The 15764-nt window shown below is 36.7% G+C and overlaps 2 protein-coding genes across 2 annotated transcripts; both read right to left on the bottom strand.

The window, feature by feature from the left end:
- Positions 1–387: 387 nt before the first annotated feature.
- Positions 388–6139, bottom strand: LOC132627418 (glyceraldehyde-3-phosphate dehydrogenase GAPCP2, chloroplastic-like). The gene is made up of 14 exons (XM_060342764.1): positions 5893–6139; positions 4987–5084; positions 4640–4707; positions 4511–4549; positions 4227–4327; positions 3378–3490; positions 3189–3288; positions 2944–3090; positions 2789–2849; positions 2590–2687; positions 2297–2439; positions 2138–2221; positions 832–921; positions 388–682 (listed from the first exon to the last, which is right to left on the bottom strand). The coding sequence occupies exons 1-14, from the start codon at positions 5953–5955 to the stop codon at positions 628–630; spliced, it is 1260 nt and encodes a 419-aa protein (XP_060198747.1). The 5' UTR covers positions 5956–6139; the 3' UTR covers positions 388–627.
- Positions 6140–8172: 2033 nt separating this feature from the next.
- LOC132627436 (DEAD-box ATP-dependent RNA helicase 36-like) lies at positions 8173–13864 on the bottom strand. Its single transcript, XM_060342784.1, has 6 exons — positions 13178–13864; positions 11877–12199; positions 11091–11294; positions 10929–11010; positions 9512–9610; positions 8173–8850 (listed from the first exon to the last, which is right to left on the bottom strand). The coding sequence occupies exons 1-6, from the start codon at positions 13778–13780 to the stop codon at positions 8689–8691; spliced, it is 1473 nt and encodes a 490-aa protein (XP_060198767.1). The 5' UTR covers positions 13781–13864; the 3' UTR covers positions 8173–8688.
- Positions 13865–15764: the final 1900 nt, after the last annotated feature.

A 15764-nucleotide genomic window follows, 5' to 3' on the forward strand; every position in this document is an offset into this window, starting at 1 on the left:
TCTAGAACATGATAGATAAGAGAATCAGTCTGTTGCATGCCCCCACAATTGAAGCCGGCAGCAATTGTCAAGTTAACAGGTGTGCTTAGTTAGCGCTTAGCAGAATAAGCTATTTCTTCTCTATTCTGTTTTGGAGTTGGATATACAGAGACATTTTAGGGCCGCACGGAGAAGTCTCAATGGTGATCGGCAAAAAATGGCCAAGATTGGCTGTTTTGTTGCAAGGGCCCTCAACTACGAGCCCTATCGGCAGGCACACATGTTGTGTATACATCTCTACTCTTCCTTATCTAATGAAAATGCTACTGCTACTGTCACATGGTCAACAGTTTAATTCTTTGTGAGAACAAGACTACTCCAACGCGTGATGCAAATATTAAGCTCTCCTTTTAAGGAAACAAAAATTTCCACCTCTCCATAGCGGCAAGTGTATAAAATCACATCCTTATGAAAAAGTGTATAGAATCATACATGTCCAACTATTCATTATTTTAAACTCAATTTGTGCTCAAATATGACAGTGTTGAAACTCACTCCATAAACAAAACGGAGCATTAGAGCTCCACAACTTTTTCAAACACAAATTGTTGCTTGCGCCAAATTCTGCAGTAGCTCCGATCTTGTATTTCAATTGGTGGCTGCTACCAATGCCATGTGCTCAATGAGGTCCAACACTCGGTTGCTGCAAAGGTTTAAAATCCAGTACAACCTTGTCAGCTGTTTGTGCTATAGGACTATGGAAAATATTTCAAGTTTCAACTTTTTATTATCACTGCTTTTTTTTCTTGCTGGGGGTTGGGGATGGTTGGCTACAGAGATAAAAGGTCATACCTGTAACCCCACTCGTTATCATACCAGGAGACAAGCTTCATGAATGATTTGCTCAGGCCTATACCAGCTTTTGCATCAAATATGCTCGACCTACATATAGATCAATTAATTAGTAATTCGGCATAGCTTCAAATCAGCAGTTAGTAGTATATCATTCACAGTTGAAAACATTTGCAGTTCTGTCCACTTATATCCTACACGGCACTGTCCTCTAATAGTCGTGTACTTAGTTTATAGTACCACCCTTCTTTTTTCTTTGGATAGTTGTACTTTTAGGGGGGATTTTCTATTGTTACTAAATCATTCTGGCATCATATTAAAAATGTGTTGTTTATTCAGCGAAAGTTGAGATTTTAGCTACTCCAGAATACTCTTACACTTGAGGTCAAAGTGTCTTATACGAGAGCACCAGAAGCTCAGATATTACTGCCTCCTCTATTCAGATGAGCTTGTTCAAGCACCCATATCATCATATCCTCCTCTAGTTATGTAGCTGAGAAGAGGACGGCATATCAACCTTTTGTCCTCTTCCATATGTAAAGCCAAAATAAAGATTTGAATTTGAAGATGAGAAAAAAGTTGGTTGAGATGCAGGATGATAGGGCGGGCAGCCGAGTTTAGGTACTTTCTGGCAACTCAATTTAGATACTAAGTAAGCTCCCAACTTTTTCAAGACAACAAACATTCTGCTTGCATGCATGCGAGAAATCTTCCACTTCCACAAAATTAAAAAGAGAGAACAAACTGTCATCCAACTCCACTTACAGTCTCCACTCTCCAGACATGGAGGAATATCTCAATTTTTTTTTTTAATTTTTTTTTTGGGATAAGGTAATAATTTTATTAACAATTGGGGTAAAAAGACCCCGTATACAAGCTGTCTACCAACGAGAGAACCTACATCAAAAGCCTAAGTGGTTAGAGAGTGTACGGTTTATTTACTTAATTATATTCTCAACATTAAGATCACAGATAATTTTTTAATTCGAGAAATTAACGAGGGCTAGCTTGCGCATGGTTTGAAACTCGGTCAATAATGGGCCCGCCTCTTGCATCCTTACTTAGATAAATACCCGGATTTTGACTATGACAGGGTTGGAACTCGTGACATGCGCCTAATTCATATATCAAGCATTGTACGCTTACCGCTAGACCAAAGCTGTTGTGGCAGATCATGGATAATTTTACAGAAACATATATAAGAAAAAGACTGCAGAGTGCGAAAACCTCAAAGGCATGCTGGCAAATGACCCCTATTCCCTAAGATTACTGTGTCAGATTAAAAGAGAAGAATGCAAAAATTTACCTGGAATCGCCAACAAAATCATTTGAGACAACATCCTCGTCTGTGTAACCCAAAATGCCTTTAAGCGGGCCCTCTGATGCATACCTAGAGCAAAGAAAGCACTAAATTAGGCAGAGAAGCCTACAAGATCCAGATGTGTAGAGCATATAGAAGGCATACTTCATCACTGCTTTCACATCGTCATAAGAAGCGTCTTTATCTAGCCGACAAGTCAAGTCCACAACAGAGACATTAGGTGTAGGGACACGGAATGCCATTCCAGTGAGCTTCCCATTCAACTCCGGCAGAACTTTTCCTACTGCCTATAATTCAAATAGGAATATTAGTCTTCCGTCACAACCGCGAACTTTGCCCTCTCCAACACCCCCCACCCCCCACCCCCTCCAAAATAATGAAAAGAACAAAAAGGGAAGCAGGAAAACAAAATAATCTATCAACAACTTATGTAATACCTTAGCAGCACCAGTTGAACTAGGGATGATGTTCTGTCCTGCACCACGGCCTCCTCGCCAATCCTTCATTGATGGCCCATCAACAGTCTTTTGGGTAGCTGAACACATCATCAATTTAAATTCAACATAGGGAGAACGAAAACAAACAAAAGAGAAGGTAGAAATGGTCTACACCAGTGTTCAGCAAGAAGAGACATACCTGTTGTTGCATGCACAGTTGTCATTAATCCCTCAACAATGCCAAACTCTTCATGAACCACCTGCACAAGCAACAGCAAGGGAAAGACCCTCAAAAGTGGACAACAAGCAAATCATGTGTGGTTGTTTTCAATTAAGCCATTTCTTAAGCCAAACCTTCGCAAGGGGAGCAAGACAATTGGTAGTGCAGCTAGCATTAGAAACAACATCCATGGTGGGTTTGTAAGTTTTCTCGTTCACTCCTACTACAAACATAGGCGCATCAGCTGATGGAGCTGAGATTATGACCTTCTTTGCACCACCCTGCACAATAAAGCTAAAAGTATCAACACGAAAAGCTGCATGAATAAGGAGGTGGGCAAGGAAATAGCGCTTAAGGCCAGCAATAGTATTTTCTCAACCTTCTTATGTGCTGAGGCCTTATCAACAGTTGTGAAGACACCAGAAGATTCAACAACATAATCTGCACCTAAATCACCCCATGGAATATCTGCGGGATCCCTGCGTCAAGAGAAGTTTGCATGAGTGATAGCAATAAACTAACTTGATTTATTTAATTGTTTTTAGACTTTGTAACTTAACTATCATACCTTTTGCTGCTGACTTTAATCTGCTTCCCATTGATTTCCAAAGTAGAGTCATCCAGGACGCTGATGGATCCACGGTAGACCCCGTGAGTGGAGTCATACTTCAGCATGTAAGCCTAAAACGAATGAGCAGTGTTACAGCTTTAACCCAGATTTTTTTCTGTTGATATGATAAACTCCATCCCTTAAAACCCCTGCACAGGAGCCTAACAGTGGACCTTTTCAACGTTTCTCCCTTGGTGATAAATTATATTTAGAGATTCTTCATTACTAGGCTATAACTTCCTTGTCAGATATACCCCAGAGGGCTAGAAATCTACTCGCATAAGTACATAAAGAACGATAGAGAACAGAGATATTCAGCAGGAAGGAAAGGCGTTGGCTCCATCAGAAGATGAAAGCATCAAATAGACCACAAGAGGAGGAAGTGATTCATAAATACAACAACAACAACCCAGTGAAATCCCACAACGTGGGGTCTGGGGAGGGTAGAGTGTACGCAGACCTTACTCCTACCAAGGTAGGATGGCTGATTGTTATTCATAAATACAATAACAAAAAAAGAAAAATAAGGATAGGGCTATCTTATGCTATGTTTGCCATTTTTTCCAGTTAATGTTTGGAGACAGTGTCTACTATTTATTTAATGACTCTGCTTTTTAAATGTATCGCTATATATATCAGGAAAGCCCATTCACTTAGCAACCCTTAAGTTAGACGTCAAAACGTCAGCCGAATTTCCTAGCAATGCATTATTTCTTTATACAGAGCTTATATACCGGAGGAGCTAACTCTACCAATCCCAATTTAATGTAAAAACAAACACCATAATTTCATGGGATATATTTTTACCATGTACTTTGCATCAATAAATGGGTCATTAACTGCGACCACTTCAATATCATCCCTGAATGTTGCAATTCGTAATACCAATCTCCCAATCCTTCCAAAACCTGCAAGGATTGAACATCTTAGACATGCATTTACCATAATATTCAGCAAAAAACTGTATATGAAAACACAAGAAACTGATAAACTTCTACAAGGAACAGAAAATTGAGAGACATCAGAAGTGTTCTTAACTTCAGAACCTTGAGAAACACATAATCCAGAGCAATCAAAACAAAGCAACATACCATTTATACCAACCCTTGTCTTCCCACCGCTCCGAGACTCTGAGCAAATGTCAAACAAATTTGAGCATATCAGCAATAGGTTTGATCATCAAATCATAAGGTTTAAGGTAGAAGTGTAAGAAGCCTTACTTGGAACTGTTGGAGGCAACTCAGTAGCAGTTGCTCTAATGGGTTGAATGCTGCAGGCACCAGATTTTCTGCAGGTTCAGCTTTTTATATCAGCTAAAAAAAATGTTTGCATTATATTTATTTGTGTTTTTTCTTTTCCTTTCTAAAGGACAGATAAACCTCTCTATAATAGCCATCCTCTGTAACACCATTTCACTATAACAACCATATTTTCTGTGGGACCGATCTTTCATGTTATATCATATATTATATGTTCTTTGTAAATAACAGCGACATTTCGCTATAGCAGCCAAATCAGGAGAGCCGAGGATAGTAAAACACAATTAAGAGAACAGTTTTCACTCAACTGTAAGGATGAAGATTGCACGACTGAGACAGCATCTCCGAAGACGGACGATTGAAATTTGACAGAGTTAGCATTGTGATGAAGGCCAGCACATGATGCCTGAACACATTCATAAAAGTCAACAACTTCCATTAATCGATAAACTTGATGAAAAACAAAAGGATAGTACCAATCTCAATGTAAACAATTCAAAAGCAGCTTTAGTATGGATTTATCATCAAAAGCGTAAAGTTCTACTCCCTCCATCCCAATTTATGTGACATTTTTCGCTCTTCGAGAGTCGATACTAAACTCTAAAGCTAAATTGGATTAGATTAACTTACTCCCTCTATCCCAATTTGTTTGACACTTTTTGCTTTTCGAGAGTCAAACTTCTTAATGTTGACCGTGTGTTTGAACATAGAATCTTTAAATTGTTTGAAATAAATATATAATTGGAAACTACGTAAAAAGTACTATAAGTCAGCATAATTGATAATTTAACATATTTAAAATATATGAAAAAATTATGATCAAAAAACAACTCGTTTAACTCTCAAAAAAATGGAAAGTGTCAAACAAATTGGTATATGTTTGAAAACTACATGAGAGGTACTATAAGTTGCAATTTTTCTGAACTATCTTAAAATGTTCGTGAAGCGAAAAGTCCGGACAAAGAGAGTATTTTTATTTTAATTCAGATCGAATCAAATATTTGAAGTTTGGATCTTTCTGATGTTATTTGGAAGTCAGTAATGGAACACCGTTAAAAGCTTATGAGGGACGCAAAGGAGCAACAAACAGAATAGAAGAGAGAAAGTGGAGACATATATAAGTAATATTGACAAAGTTGACGAAAATGAAACAGCATAATAAGGAAGGGATTTAGATCTAAATAATAGCATATATTCAGTGTTGAGTGGTTTACCTGAGAGCGATGGGAAGGTCGAACAAGGGAGGCGCTAGGTTTGAGAAGAGAAGAGAAGGCCATTTTTCAAGTAAATGCAAACGACAGCTTCCCGAGTTTGGTGAATGAATCTCTATGTATATACTATATACTATGCCAGAAACCCTAAGGGGAGAGAGAGAAGAGAGGTTATGTTGACAGTTTTTCTTTTTTGGTGAGAAGAAGAATATTAAAATGAGAAAGAGCGGAGATTCTTAGAATAAGCTGTGTGGTATTGTTGTTGTACAGTACATAGTCATACCTGACAGCAAGGAAGGGGAAGTGAGGCATCCATGATGGGCCGGGCCGTGATTACTGTTGTCGTCTTTTGTTCTATGCATGCACTTTTATCCCAATTTTTGTACTGGTCTTTAATTTTACTCCTCAAAATAAATAAACCTTTTTCGCGGGGCATCAATTTCATTTTTACATAATAATATCCCACAAATTATGATCCGCTCCATTAAAAAATTTACGCCCAATAAGCATAAGTTCACTAGTTAAAGGCAAAATTAAAGACCAGTTCATTTGACGGCCAACCCGTGCACACATGTCTGCGTTTTGTAGTTGACTGGACTAACAGATGGGGCCCGCCTTCCTGTCCATTCCATTGGACCAGCACGTTTTTGCCTTTTTGACTTGTTAATTTTAATACCGCATCACTTTTTGAGCATAAAAACTCATGTTTCATGAGCGAGTGACATAAAGGATACGCTTTCAACTTCAGAGGATTCGGACAAAAAGCCCGTTTGGATTGGTTTATAAGTTGCTGAAATTTGACTGGTCAGCTTATAAGTCATTTTGTGCTTAAAATAAGTTTAAAAAATAATTAAACTCCTTTGACTTAGCTTATCTAAATCAATTTATACGCTGAAAACAGTTTATAAGCCAAAAATATAAATTGGGCTATCCCAACTTTTTCTTTTGACTTAAATATTTTCAATTTATAAACTGCTTTTTTTATCCAACTTATTTTTTTAATTTATAAGCTGATTTAGATAAGTCCATTCAAACGATCCAATTAGTACAATATTGTCATTAGGAGGAGGACAAAATAAACACTCAAGTACCAAAATTGGTAAGGAAGGCCAGACGGATACATGTGATGGTCCGTTCGATGTCGCTATGAGACGGACAAAATAGGGGTGAGGCGGCAAGCTGGGCCGGGCCTAACCTGAAGAGGCCCGCAAGATGCGTGTTAGGTGGGACTAAATTGGAAGCATCTACCAACACGTGCCAGAGGGGATGGATGTTGGATTTGTACCTGAATCCTGATGATGTGAAGTAAAGAAACACCTTTCAAATTATAATTTAGACCCAGAAATAATTCTTTTAACTATGATAGACCATTACATTTATAATTTATATGTAGTAGTAATACAATTAAACCTCTCTATAATGACAGTATTTGTCCGGAAATTCTATAACTGTTATAGCGAGATTTTGTTATATATGTATATTGTCATTTGATGTTTAGATCTCATTAACAATATACTCCACTTGTTAATTTTAAAATCTCAATTGATTTTTATACCTCATTAATTAAAAATTAAAAAGACTAATAAACCACTAAATAAATTCATAGCTAGTTGTACCATACCGATTAAGAAATAAAATCTAACGAAGATATGCATTTAAAATTAATTGAGAACTTAAATATTTGAAGGTTGATGTAAGAATATTACAATTGTAGCTAGGTTGTTTTTTAAATTCTATTCTCTTATTAATAATATAACGCTTCAATTGATAAAGAATTTTGTCCAAGCTTTCAACAAAAAGAGCTCAACAATTGACGGTTCTATCTCACCCCAAGTAGCAGTAGGTTGAGGCTCTTCATCAATACTTTCGTTGTCACCTTCTGCATCCGATGTCTCTTGCAATTTTCTATTTGCATGACATTAATGATGATTACCATAAATATTTTAATATTATATTCTTATACATAATATATTTTTTACAAAATGTTATCGGGTAATATTTGAGTATGATTGTTATAAAAAGATAATTTTACAAAAAATGTACCGCTATAATGAATATAATTATTGTTACAGGTAGAACGTTGTTATAGAGAAGTAAAATATAACATGAAAAATCGATTCGAAAAAAATCAGGACATTAGAGTGAAATGCTGTTATAATGAATAACAATTATAGAGATGTTTTACTATACCTTCGTATGATTATATAAGCACAGTTTCAATTCAAAAAGTTAAGAAATCAATATATAAAGTCATAGACGATTCTAAGAAATTCCTATATTTTCTATTCACAAACCAACACAGAAATGTTCATTTTCAGCTGTAAAAGCCAAATTGGCACCTCGATTCCATCTCCATTACTTTTGTTTGAGAGCATGTAATGCACCTCAAGTTCATCTACAATTCCTTCGTTACTTTTCTAAAATTACAAAATTCATGAGATCCAAATGGTCAAAACATTCTCAGCCAAAAAAATTCACGAAGTGTATATAAATAATATTTCAAACCAAATTACATAGAAGCAGTAACTTTCAGCCCAAGGGGTCAAGCAGATTAGTTGCGCTAAGAGATGTCACGGCCCTTATTTGAAACGTTGATCCCTTCCACTGCTGTCAAGAACGACCAATTGATCAATAACAATAAATTGGACATTAAGATGGTGTAAGACTTTAAGATGAATGTAGAGATTCTCCTTTTTGGCTGATGAGTGGAGAAATAAGTCAAAAACTCCTTTTGCAGCCGCTTGTGCAAAATGCAGCTCCCACGTCTAAACTCTCTGCCATTCACAATTATAGGAGATCTCAAACTTCTATATCTTTTGCTACTCTTTCTCTTTTCTGCTTTTTGTTCCTTCCCTTTCTCTCGTTTTGCATTTTCAGTTTCTGAGCTTTACGACTTTTTGCTTTCTCCTCAAAGCCATCATCCATCATCTTCATTGATGTGACACGCTTCGCCTTGTAAACCTTCAAATGGAAAAAAAATTCATGTGAAGCTAAAAGAATTTCAACCACCTTTCAGATTGGAGGGGGACATTCATAGGAATCTAAAACTGGTCCGACATAAGTCATTTTATGGAAAATGACTTATTTTCTGCAAATATTTTCCCGAAAAATGTTTTCAGGTGTTTGGTTGAAGAGTGGAGAACATTTTCTTAACGGAAATTTCAATTAAATTATTAATAATATAAGCAAACGGGATATTGGTCTGATGAAACTTTTGAATATTAAAGATTGACAATATTGTCCAAGTGTTGGTTAAGGCAATGATTCACCTAAGAGTTATGAAAGACAATGACTTTCACCTGAAGTGAGAGAAGTCATCTTCCCAGAAATATCAAAATATAAGAAATAACTAGACTTCTGAAAAATATTTTCTGCCATACCAAACACACCCTTTAAGCCTGCGGGTACTCATTGCATCAAGATATTCGCAATTCGGGAATTCAAAAATATTTTCTGCCATAACAAACACACCCTTTAAGCCTGTTGGGTATTGCATAAAAGTACTCAATATAGGTAATTTTAAGGTATTGGCAAGTGATGACAAATCCTTTCCTCAAATAAACTTAATTAAAATTGACCAGACATTTCAAAAAAAGGGGGGATAAGAAGGGGGCTGTCTTACCTTTGTGATATCTTCAAGCACTTCATTCTCTTTACATTCAAATTTCTCCAATTGCTTCCCAAGCACGACTTCTATTTCATGAATGAGATCCACATCATTCTGCAACAAATAATCTTTAAACTAAGCAAAGTTGAAGAAAGGAAATTAACAAGCTTTAAGTCCTAGAAGTTCCTGATCAGTCCTAAGACAAAGAAAAACATACATAAAAATGCAGCAAACATCACATATTGTCATACCCCTTTTCCACGATATGAGTAAGTAAACTTGAGAAAAATAAAAGGAAAATGGAACGACTCCAGTCAGAGAAAGCAACACTAATACTGAATCACACTATTAGTAACACATTCTTTACTGAAGGTCTGTCACTTCAATTTCTTCATTTAAACCAATATGGGATTCGTTCTCTCAAACAAGATATTGAGAGGCTAGGGGAATTTGCATAGATTTCACAGAAGAATAAGTCCTCAGAAGCTCATAGCCTCATAGGAGAGCCAAAGCATGCAAAGAGCTAAAAGACAATGATGAATGCCATTGGAAATATGATGAAAACAGGAAGCTCGCGGACACTCTAAAATGGAGGAGCAATTTAGTCATCTGGAGGATGTTCATGGCAAGCCCAGGCAACAACATAAAAAAATGCGAAGAAGAGAACAAAAGGCTGGTATTGGCTTTAGATGGTGCTAATTCAAATAAGATGGATCAAGAGCAACGATTCATTCTCTCAAACAAGAAATTGGATCTAGTATCGCGCTCTAACCAAGTCCCCCATAGTTAACCCCTCTCTCATAGGATTTACCATGCTACAACCAAACCCCACTTAACAGTTTAAAACTCACACATGTAGGTACAGCAAAAAGATTCCTCGAAGAACCCACATACATTTACATTATCAAGAAGAAAAAAAAACCATATACCTCTGACTTTTCGGGGGATATTCCTTGACTTTTTTTTTTAAAAGAACTTCGCCACAAAGCTTCATTGCTTGTCAAATTTTAAATTTGATGATAAGGTATTGCTCTTGATACACATAATGCAACAATCAAGGCAGGTAATTGGTGTGCAATTTCATGAACTATGGACCAAGTAAATGCCTTCTCCAATGGAACTTTTACCAGTCAAATAAACAGGCAGGACAGAAATCCCTTGTAGGTATAAAACAAACAGAGTATGAGATAAAAACGTTGTAGAAGGATACAAGCTCCAAGTCTGAGTAACTTTGGAGTAGAAAGGAGTTATGGATTAAAGAATAGTCAAAAGGGTGGTTATGATCGCTTGTCTTCCTATCATTCAGGTGTTGGAAGAAATGGAACTTCCAAGATAAGAATTGTTTAACCAATGATAACGAGTAGGATAAGGATGGATTTCTTACACCTAGTGCTTAAATTGCAAACTTAAAACAAATCTGCAGACTTCTCACCTGAGTAACAAAGCTGACAGCAAGTTCACCTCGTCCAGCTCTTGCGGTACGTCCAACACGATGAACATAATCCTGTGGATACCTGCAGCAAACAATCGCTACAGTTACCACACTAAAATCTTTTTAATTAACTTGTAATGGAACATCCAATCATATTCACACCTTGGAATGTCATAATTTATCACCAGATCAACCGTTGGAATGTCTAAACCACGACTGGCAACATCAGTAGCGACCAATATTGGGACCTGTCCAGATTTGAATTTATGAAGTGCAGAAAGCCTCAGTGACTGGGACTTGTATGAATGCAATGCGGCAGCATCGATTTCGAGTTCTTCCAACAACAATCCCAAAAGCTGACAGCTCCTAGTCAAAGTAGTAAAACATAATTGTAATGTCCTCATAGGGTGCTCCTTTTTTTAGGATTAATAAGGTAAGCATCATTGGGTACTCTAACCTCTACAGATCATGATACTTGTTGAAAACAACTTTACATGCCTTGTGTTGCACATACTCACTTATTGGAATTAATGGTATAAGGGAATCTTCCAGATTAGTGAATAGATGCTAGAAATGTGATAAAATCTTTTTTGTTTCATCTATAGTTTGGTGTAACAGTTGGTCTTGGTAGATCAGAGTAGTTGAGTGTCACACTGATCGGGATGCTATTAGTGAAAGGTTTACTGGATTTTTCATTTACTAAGAAATTTAAACTATTAGATACTTGAGAGGGTAGATAATTTACTTTTCCGATACGCCTCCTTATGTGTGACCAAATTCATTTTTCATGAGAACCTTATAATTATAATTAGCAACAAGAATCAAACACAAGAGTCTATTGTATGGAAAACATCTTTCTATATCCGCCGTAGTTTAAACTATTGCATGACTACAGAATAGAAATTTAATTAGTAAAATGATTCTATAGGGTTTCAGAAAGGATTTTACCTGCAGGTGGAAACAAAAATGATTGCAGAGCGAACGCCTATATCTTTGATCTTGGATAAAATGTATTGCAGATAGACATCCTTCACATTTTTGGGAATAAAAATGTACTGCTGCTTCAGTGATTCTACAGTCTTGAATCCCTCATATGCCTCATAGAAATATGCCTTGTTTGCGGAAAGCTCAAGTAGCGTCTGTAGGTTGCTAGTCATTGTTGCAGAAAATAGAAGAGTTTGTCGATTCTTCGGCAAGCACTGAAAGATTGCTCTTAACTCCTCTTCAAACCCTACGTCTAGAACTCTATCTGCTTCATCCAAGACGAGGAACTGAAAGGCAACATACAGATAAGAGTTCACAATTGGAGAGGATCCATTCTGTGCATTTTCAAATATTTGACAAAATGTATAGTACAGGAGCCAAGCAGGAACATGGGACTACAAGTAAATAAAGGAATGAACTTTCACCCTTCAGGACAAGATCCCAGTCATAAAAACAGAAAAAAAGGTATATGCCTGCTTAGGCAAATAATTGTTGCTCTGCTGGTCTCCGTGGAAAATGAAGCGTGTCTAAAACTTCATTTGTTAGAAAACTGTCTGTCCTGGCACTTATGGAATAAGATACATAGATCTCAGAGGGATCATAGATGATCACTACACAAATTCGGAACATATTTTTTACAAAATCTCCCTTGGTGCTATTTGCCTGTTCATTCTCAAAAAGTCTTAGTTTTTACCAACCTTTTGGATGAATCAAGGCACAAAAAATGTTAGCCTGTGACGCTCTACTGGTACTTTTGTGTACCCACATCTCAAAATAATTCTCGAACATTACTTATCAAAGAGAAAAGAAGCTCCTTTTGAATTATTTTGGACAAACACAGCACTGGACAGTGCACTGATCTATCCAAATCTTCCAACATGCATTCTTATATGGAATCTCGTTAAAAATGTAAACTTTGGACCTTGTTCATTAGTTCTTCAGCTGCAATTTTTTGTTTCCTCTCAAAAAAAGTTTCTTTAACTACAATAATGGAATTCTAAGAAATCCTCAATTGGCCTCACATTATAGTATCTCAAAGTTGAGTTTACCAGAAATACATTACTTTTTTTTAATTCCAACTTTCCACATGACATGTTTAAAACCACAAGATTATAGGACATTTTGGTACATTCTACATATCTTTAGTTTAAGACCAAAAAATTCAAAAGTCATTCTTTACTTTCTTAAACGTCGTGTCAAGTCAAAACGAGACAAATAAATTACCGGAAAACAATTACATGGGAACTGAAAGGAGGTGACTTTACCTTAGTTCTTTTGAAGACAGGAGGAATATCAGGATTTTGTTCAATGAGAACCTTAATCCTTCCAGGAGTTGCTATCACCACATGTGGTCTTTGCATCAGTGTCTTGGTCTGGGTTATTATATCCATTCCTCCCACCACCACAGCACACCTCAAATTCAAGCAAGATCCCAACGCTCGAAACTGCTCAGCAAGCTGGAAAGCAAGCTCCCTAGTAGGCGTTACCACCAAACACGAAACCCCATAGGGATCTTCAGCTAAACGATGCAGTATCGGCAATGCAAATGCCGCTGTTTTTCCGCTACCGGTCTGAGCTAAACCTAACACATCCTGCCCCGAGAGGATTCTAGGGATGCAGTGGTGCTGCACTGGAGTGGGCTTTTTCATGCCCAATTCGTTACAGGTCTGGACGGCCCATTCGGCGAGGCCTAAGTCAGAGAAGGTGATATGACTAGGTGTGGGACTAGAGTTGGTCTCCTTGTCAAATTGCTTGGGGTTTTCGGCGATGGAGGTTGGAGCTGGGACGGCTTTTTTGGTGGTGGGTTTGGATTTACGGGAGAATAAGGGGAAGTTTTGATCCACTAGCACTTCTTCTTCGTATTCCATTGTATATAGAGCAGCTCAATTAGAAACTGTTTATTGGTTTTTTTTAAGAGCAATATTTAATAAACCCTAAACTGAGAAGAGTGAAGTGAATATAGGAATGCTGAGAAGAGAAAAGACTTTATAAAGCGTGATGTTGGAATGAATTTTCAAGCTGCTCGCAGCTCCCAAGGTTTACCCGCTTGTAATGTTGACAGTTGAAACGAAGCTTTTAGTTTTTCAGTGTTATAAAATAGACTTGACTTGGAGACTCGGGATCCAAAAGCCCAAAATAGGTCCGTTTGGTTGGGTAAAGTTCACAAATGCCCTTATGACTCCATAAGGTGGTCTTGGTTGAGTCCGGAACCAAAATGCCCAAAAAAAAAACATTTTGAACCAAAATACCCCAACAACAAAAAAAAAGTTACCAAAGTACCCATAGCGCAGTAAAATACTGCGCTATAGCACTAACGGAGACGGAGCCGTTAAGTGTTATAGCGCAGTATTTTACTGCGTTATAGAAAAAAAAATTGGTACTTCTATAACGCAGTAAAATACTGCGTTATAGAAGTACCAAATTTTATTTTTTTTGTATAATGCAGTAAAATACTGCGTTGTATAAACAGTACAAAAAAAAAATTGGCCAACTTTATTTTTTGCAACACTTAGTGTTATTTTCCATACTTTGACCAATAATTAGTCGTGTGTCAAGATTCTGAAACGCCAATATTTTATATAGAACCTGATATTTTTTTCTGCGTACAATAATGTAGGCCCAATACATCAAGGATACGTAGACGTTCGGATCGTCATTTTAGGGGTTGAAAAGGTGCCCGAAGTAAGTTTTGTTTGAAAAAACTTAGTGTTTTTTTCATACTTTGACCAATGATTAGTCGTGTGTCAAGACTCCGAAACGTCAATATTTTATATAGAACCTGATATTTTTTTTTTGCGTACAATAATGTAGGCCCAATACATCAAGGATACGTAGACGTTCGGATCGTCATTTTAGAGGTTGAAAAGGTGCCCGAAGTAAGTTTTGTTTGAAAAAATTTAGTGTTTTTTCCATACTTTGACCAATGATTAGTCATGTGTCAAGACTCCGAAACGTCAATATTTTATATAGAACCTGATATTTTTTTCTGCGTACAATAATGTAGGTCCAATACATCAAGGATACGTAGACGTTCAGATCGTCATTTTAGGGGTTGAAAAGGTGCCTGAAGTAAGTTTTGTTTGAAAACACTTAGTGGTTTTACCATACTTTGACCAATGATTAGTCGTGTGTCAAGACTCCGAAACGTCAATATTTTATATAGAACCTGATATTTTTTTCTGCGTACAATAATGTAGGCTCAATACATCAAGGATACGTAGACGTTCGGATAGTCATTTTAGGGGTTGAAAAGGTACCCGAACTAAGTTTTGTTTGAAAACTTTAGGGTGTTTTATTTTTTAAGATTTTGATTTAAGCGTGTTATTTTTTAATCAAGACATAACTTTATTTTGAATATAAATATAATTCTAAAAAATATAGGGACAAAAACTAGTTGTAAAGTCGTCAAACTTTAGATGGTTATAACTTTACGCTCGGACGTCCGTTTTACGCGTTTTTTTTTAACTTGCGTATTTTTTCGAGATCTATGCGGACAAGGCGGTTTGGCCGAGCCGATTTTTAAAAAAACGCCTTTTATCCCATTCAATTTCGATTTTCCCCCAAATTGGCATGAAATTTTCAGTTTTATTTACTTATAAGATGGTGATACGCAATAAATTTCAACGTAAAAATCCCGGGGTAATGTAGCTGTGAATGTCAATTTCACTTCTACGGTTTCAATTTTTGAAAATAAAGCTGACTAATTTTCTCTACACATAAAGTTGACTAAACTAACCTTACAGTCAAACACTAAGTTTTATCAAACAAAACTTACTTCTGGCACCTTTTCATCCCCTAAAATGACGATCCGAACGTCTACGTATCCTTGATGTATTGGACCTACATTATTGT

This window comes from Lycium barbarum, chromosome 1, assembly GCF_019175385.1.
Source record: "Lycium barbarum isolate Lr01 chromosome 1, ASM1917538v2, whole genome shotgun sequence".
Taxonomy (NCBI): domain Eukaryota; kingdom Viridiplantae; phylum Streptophyta; class Magnoliopsida; order Solanales; family Solanaceae; genus Lycium; species Lycium barbarum.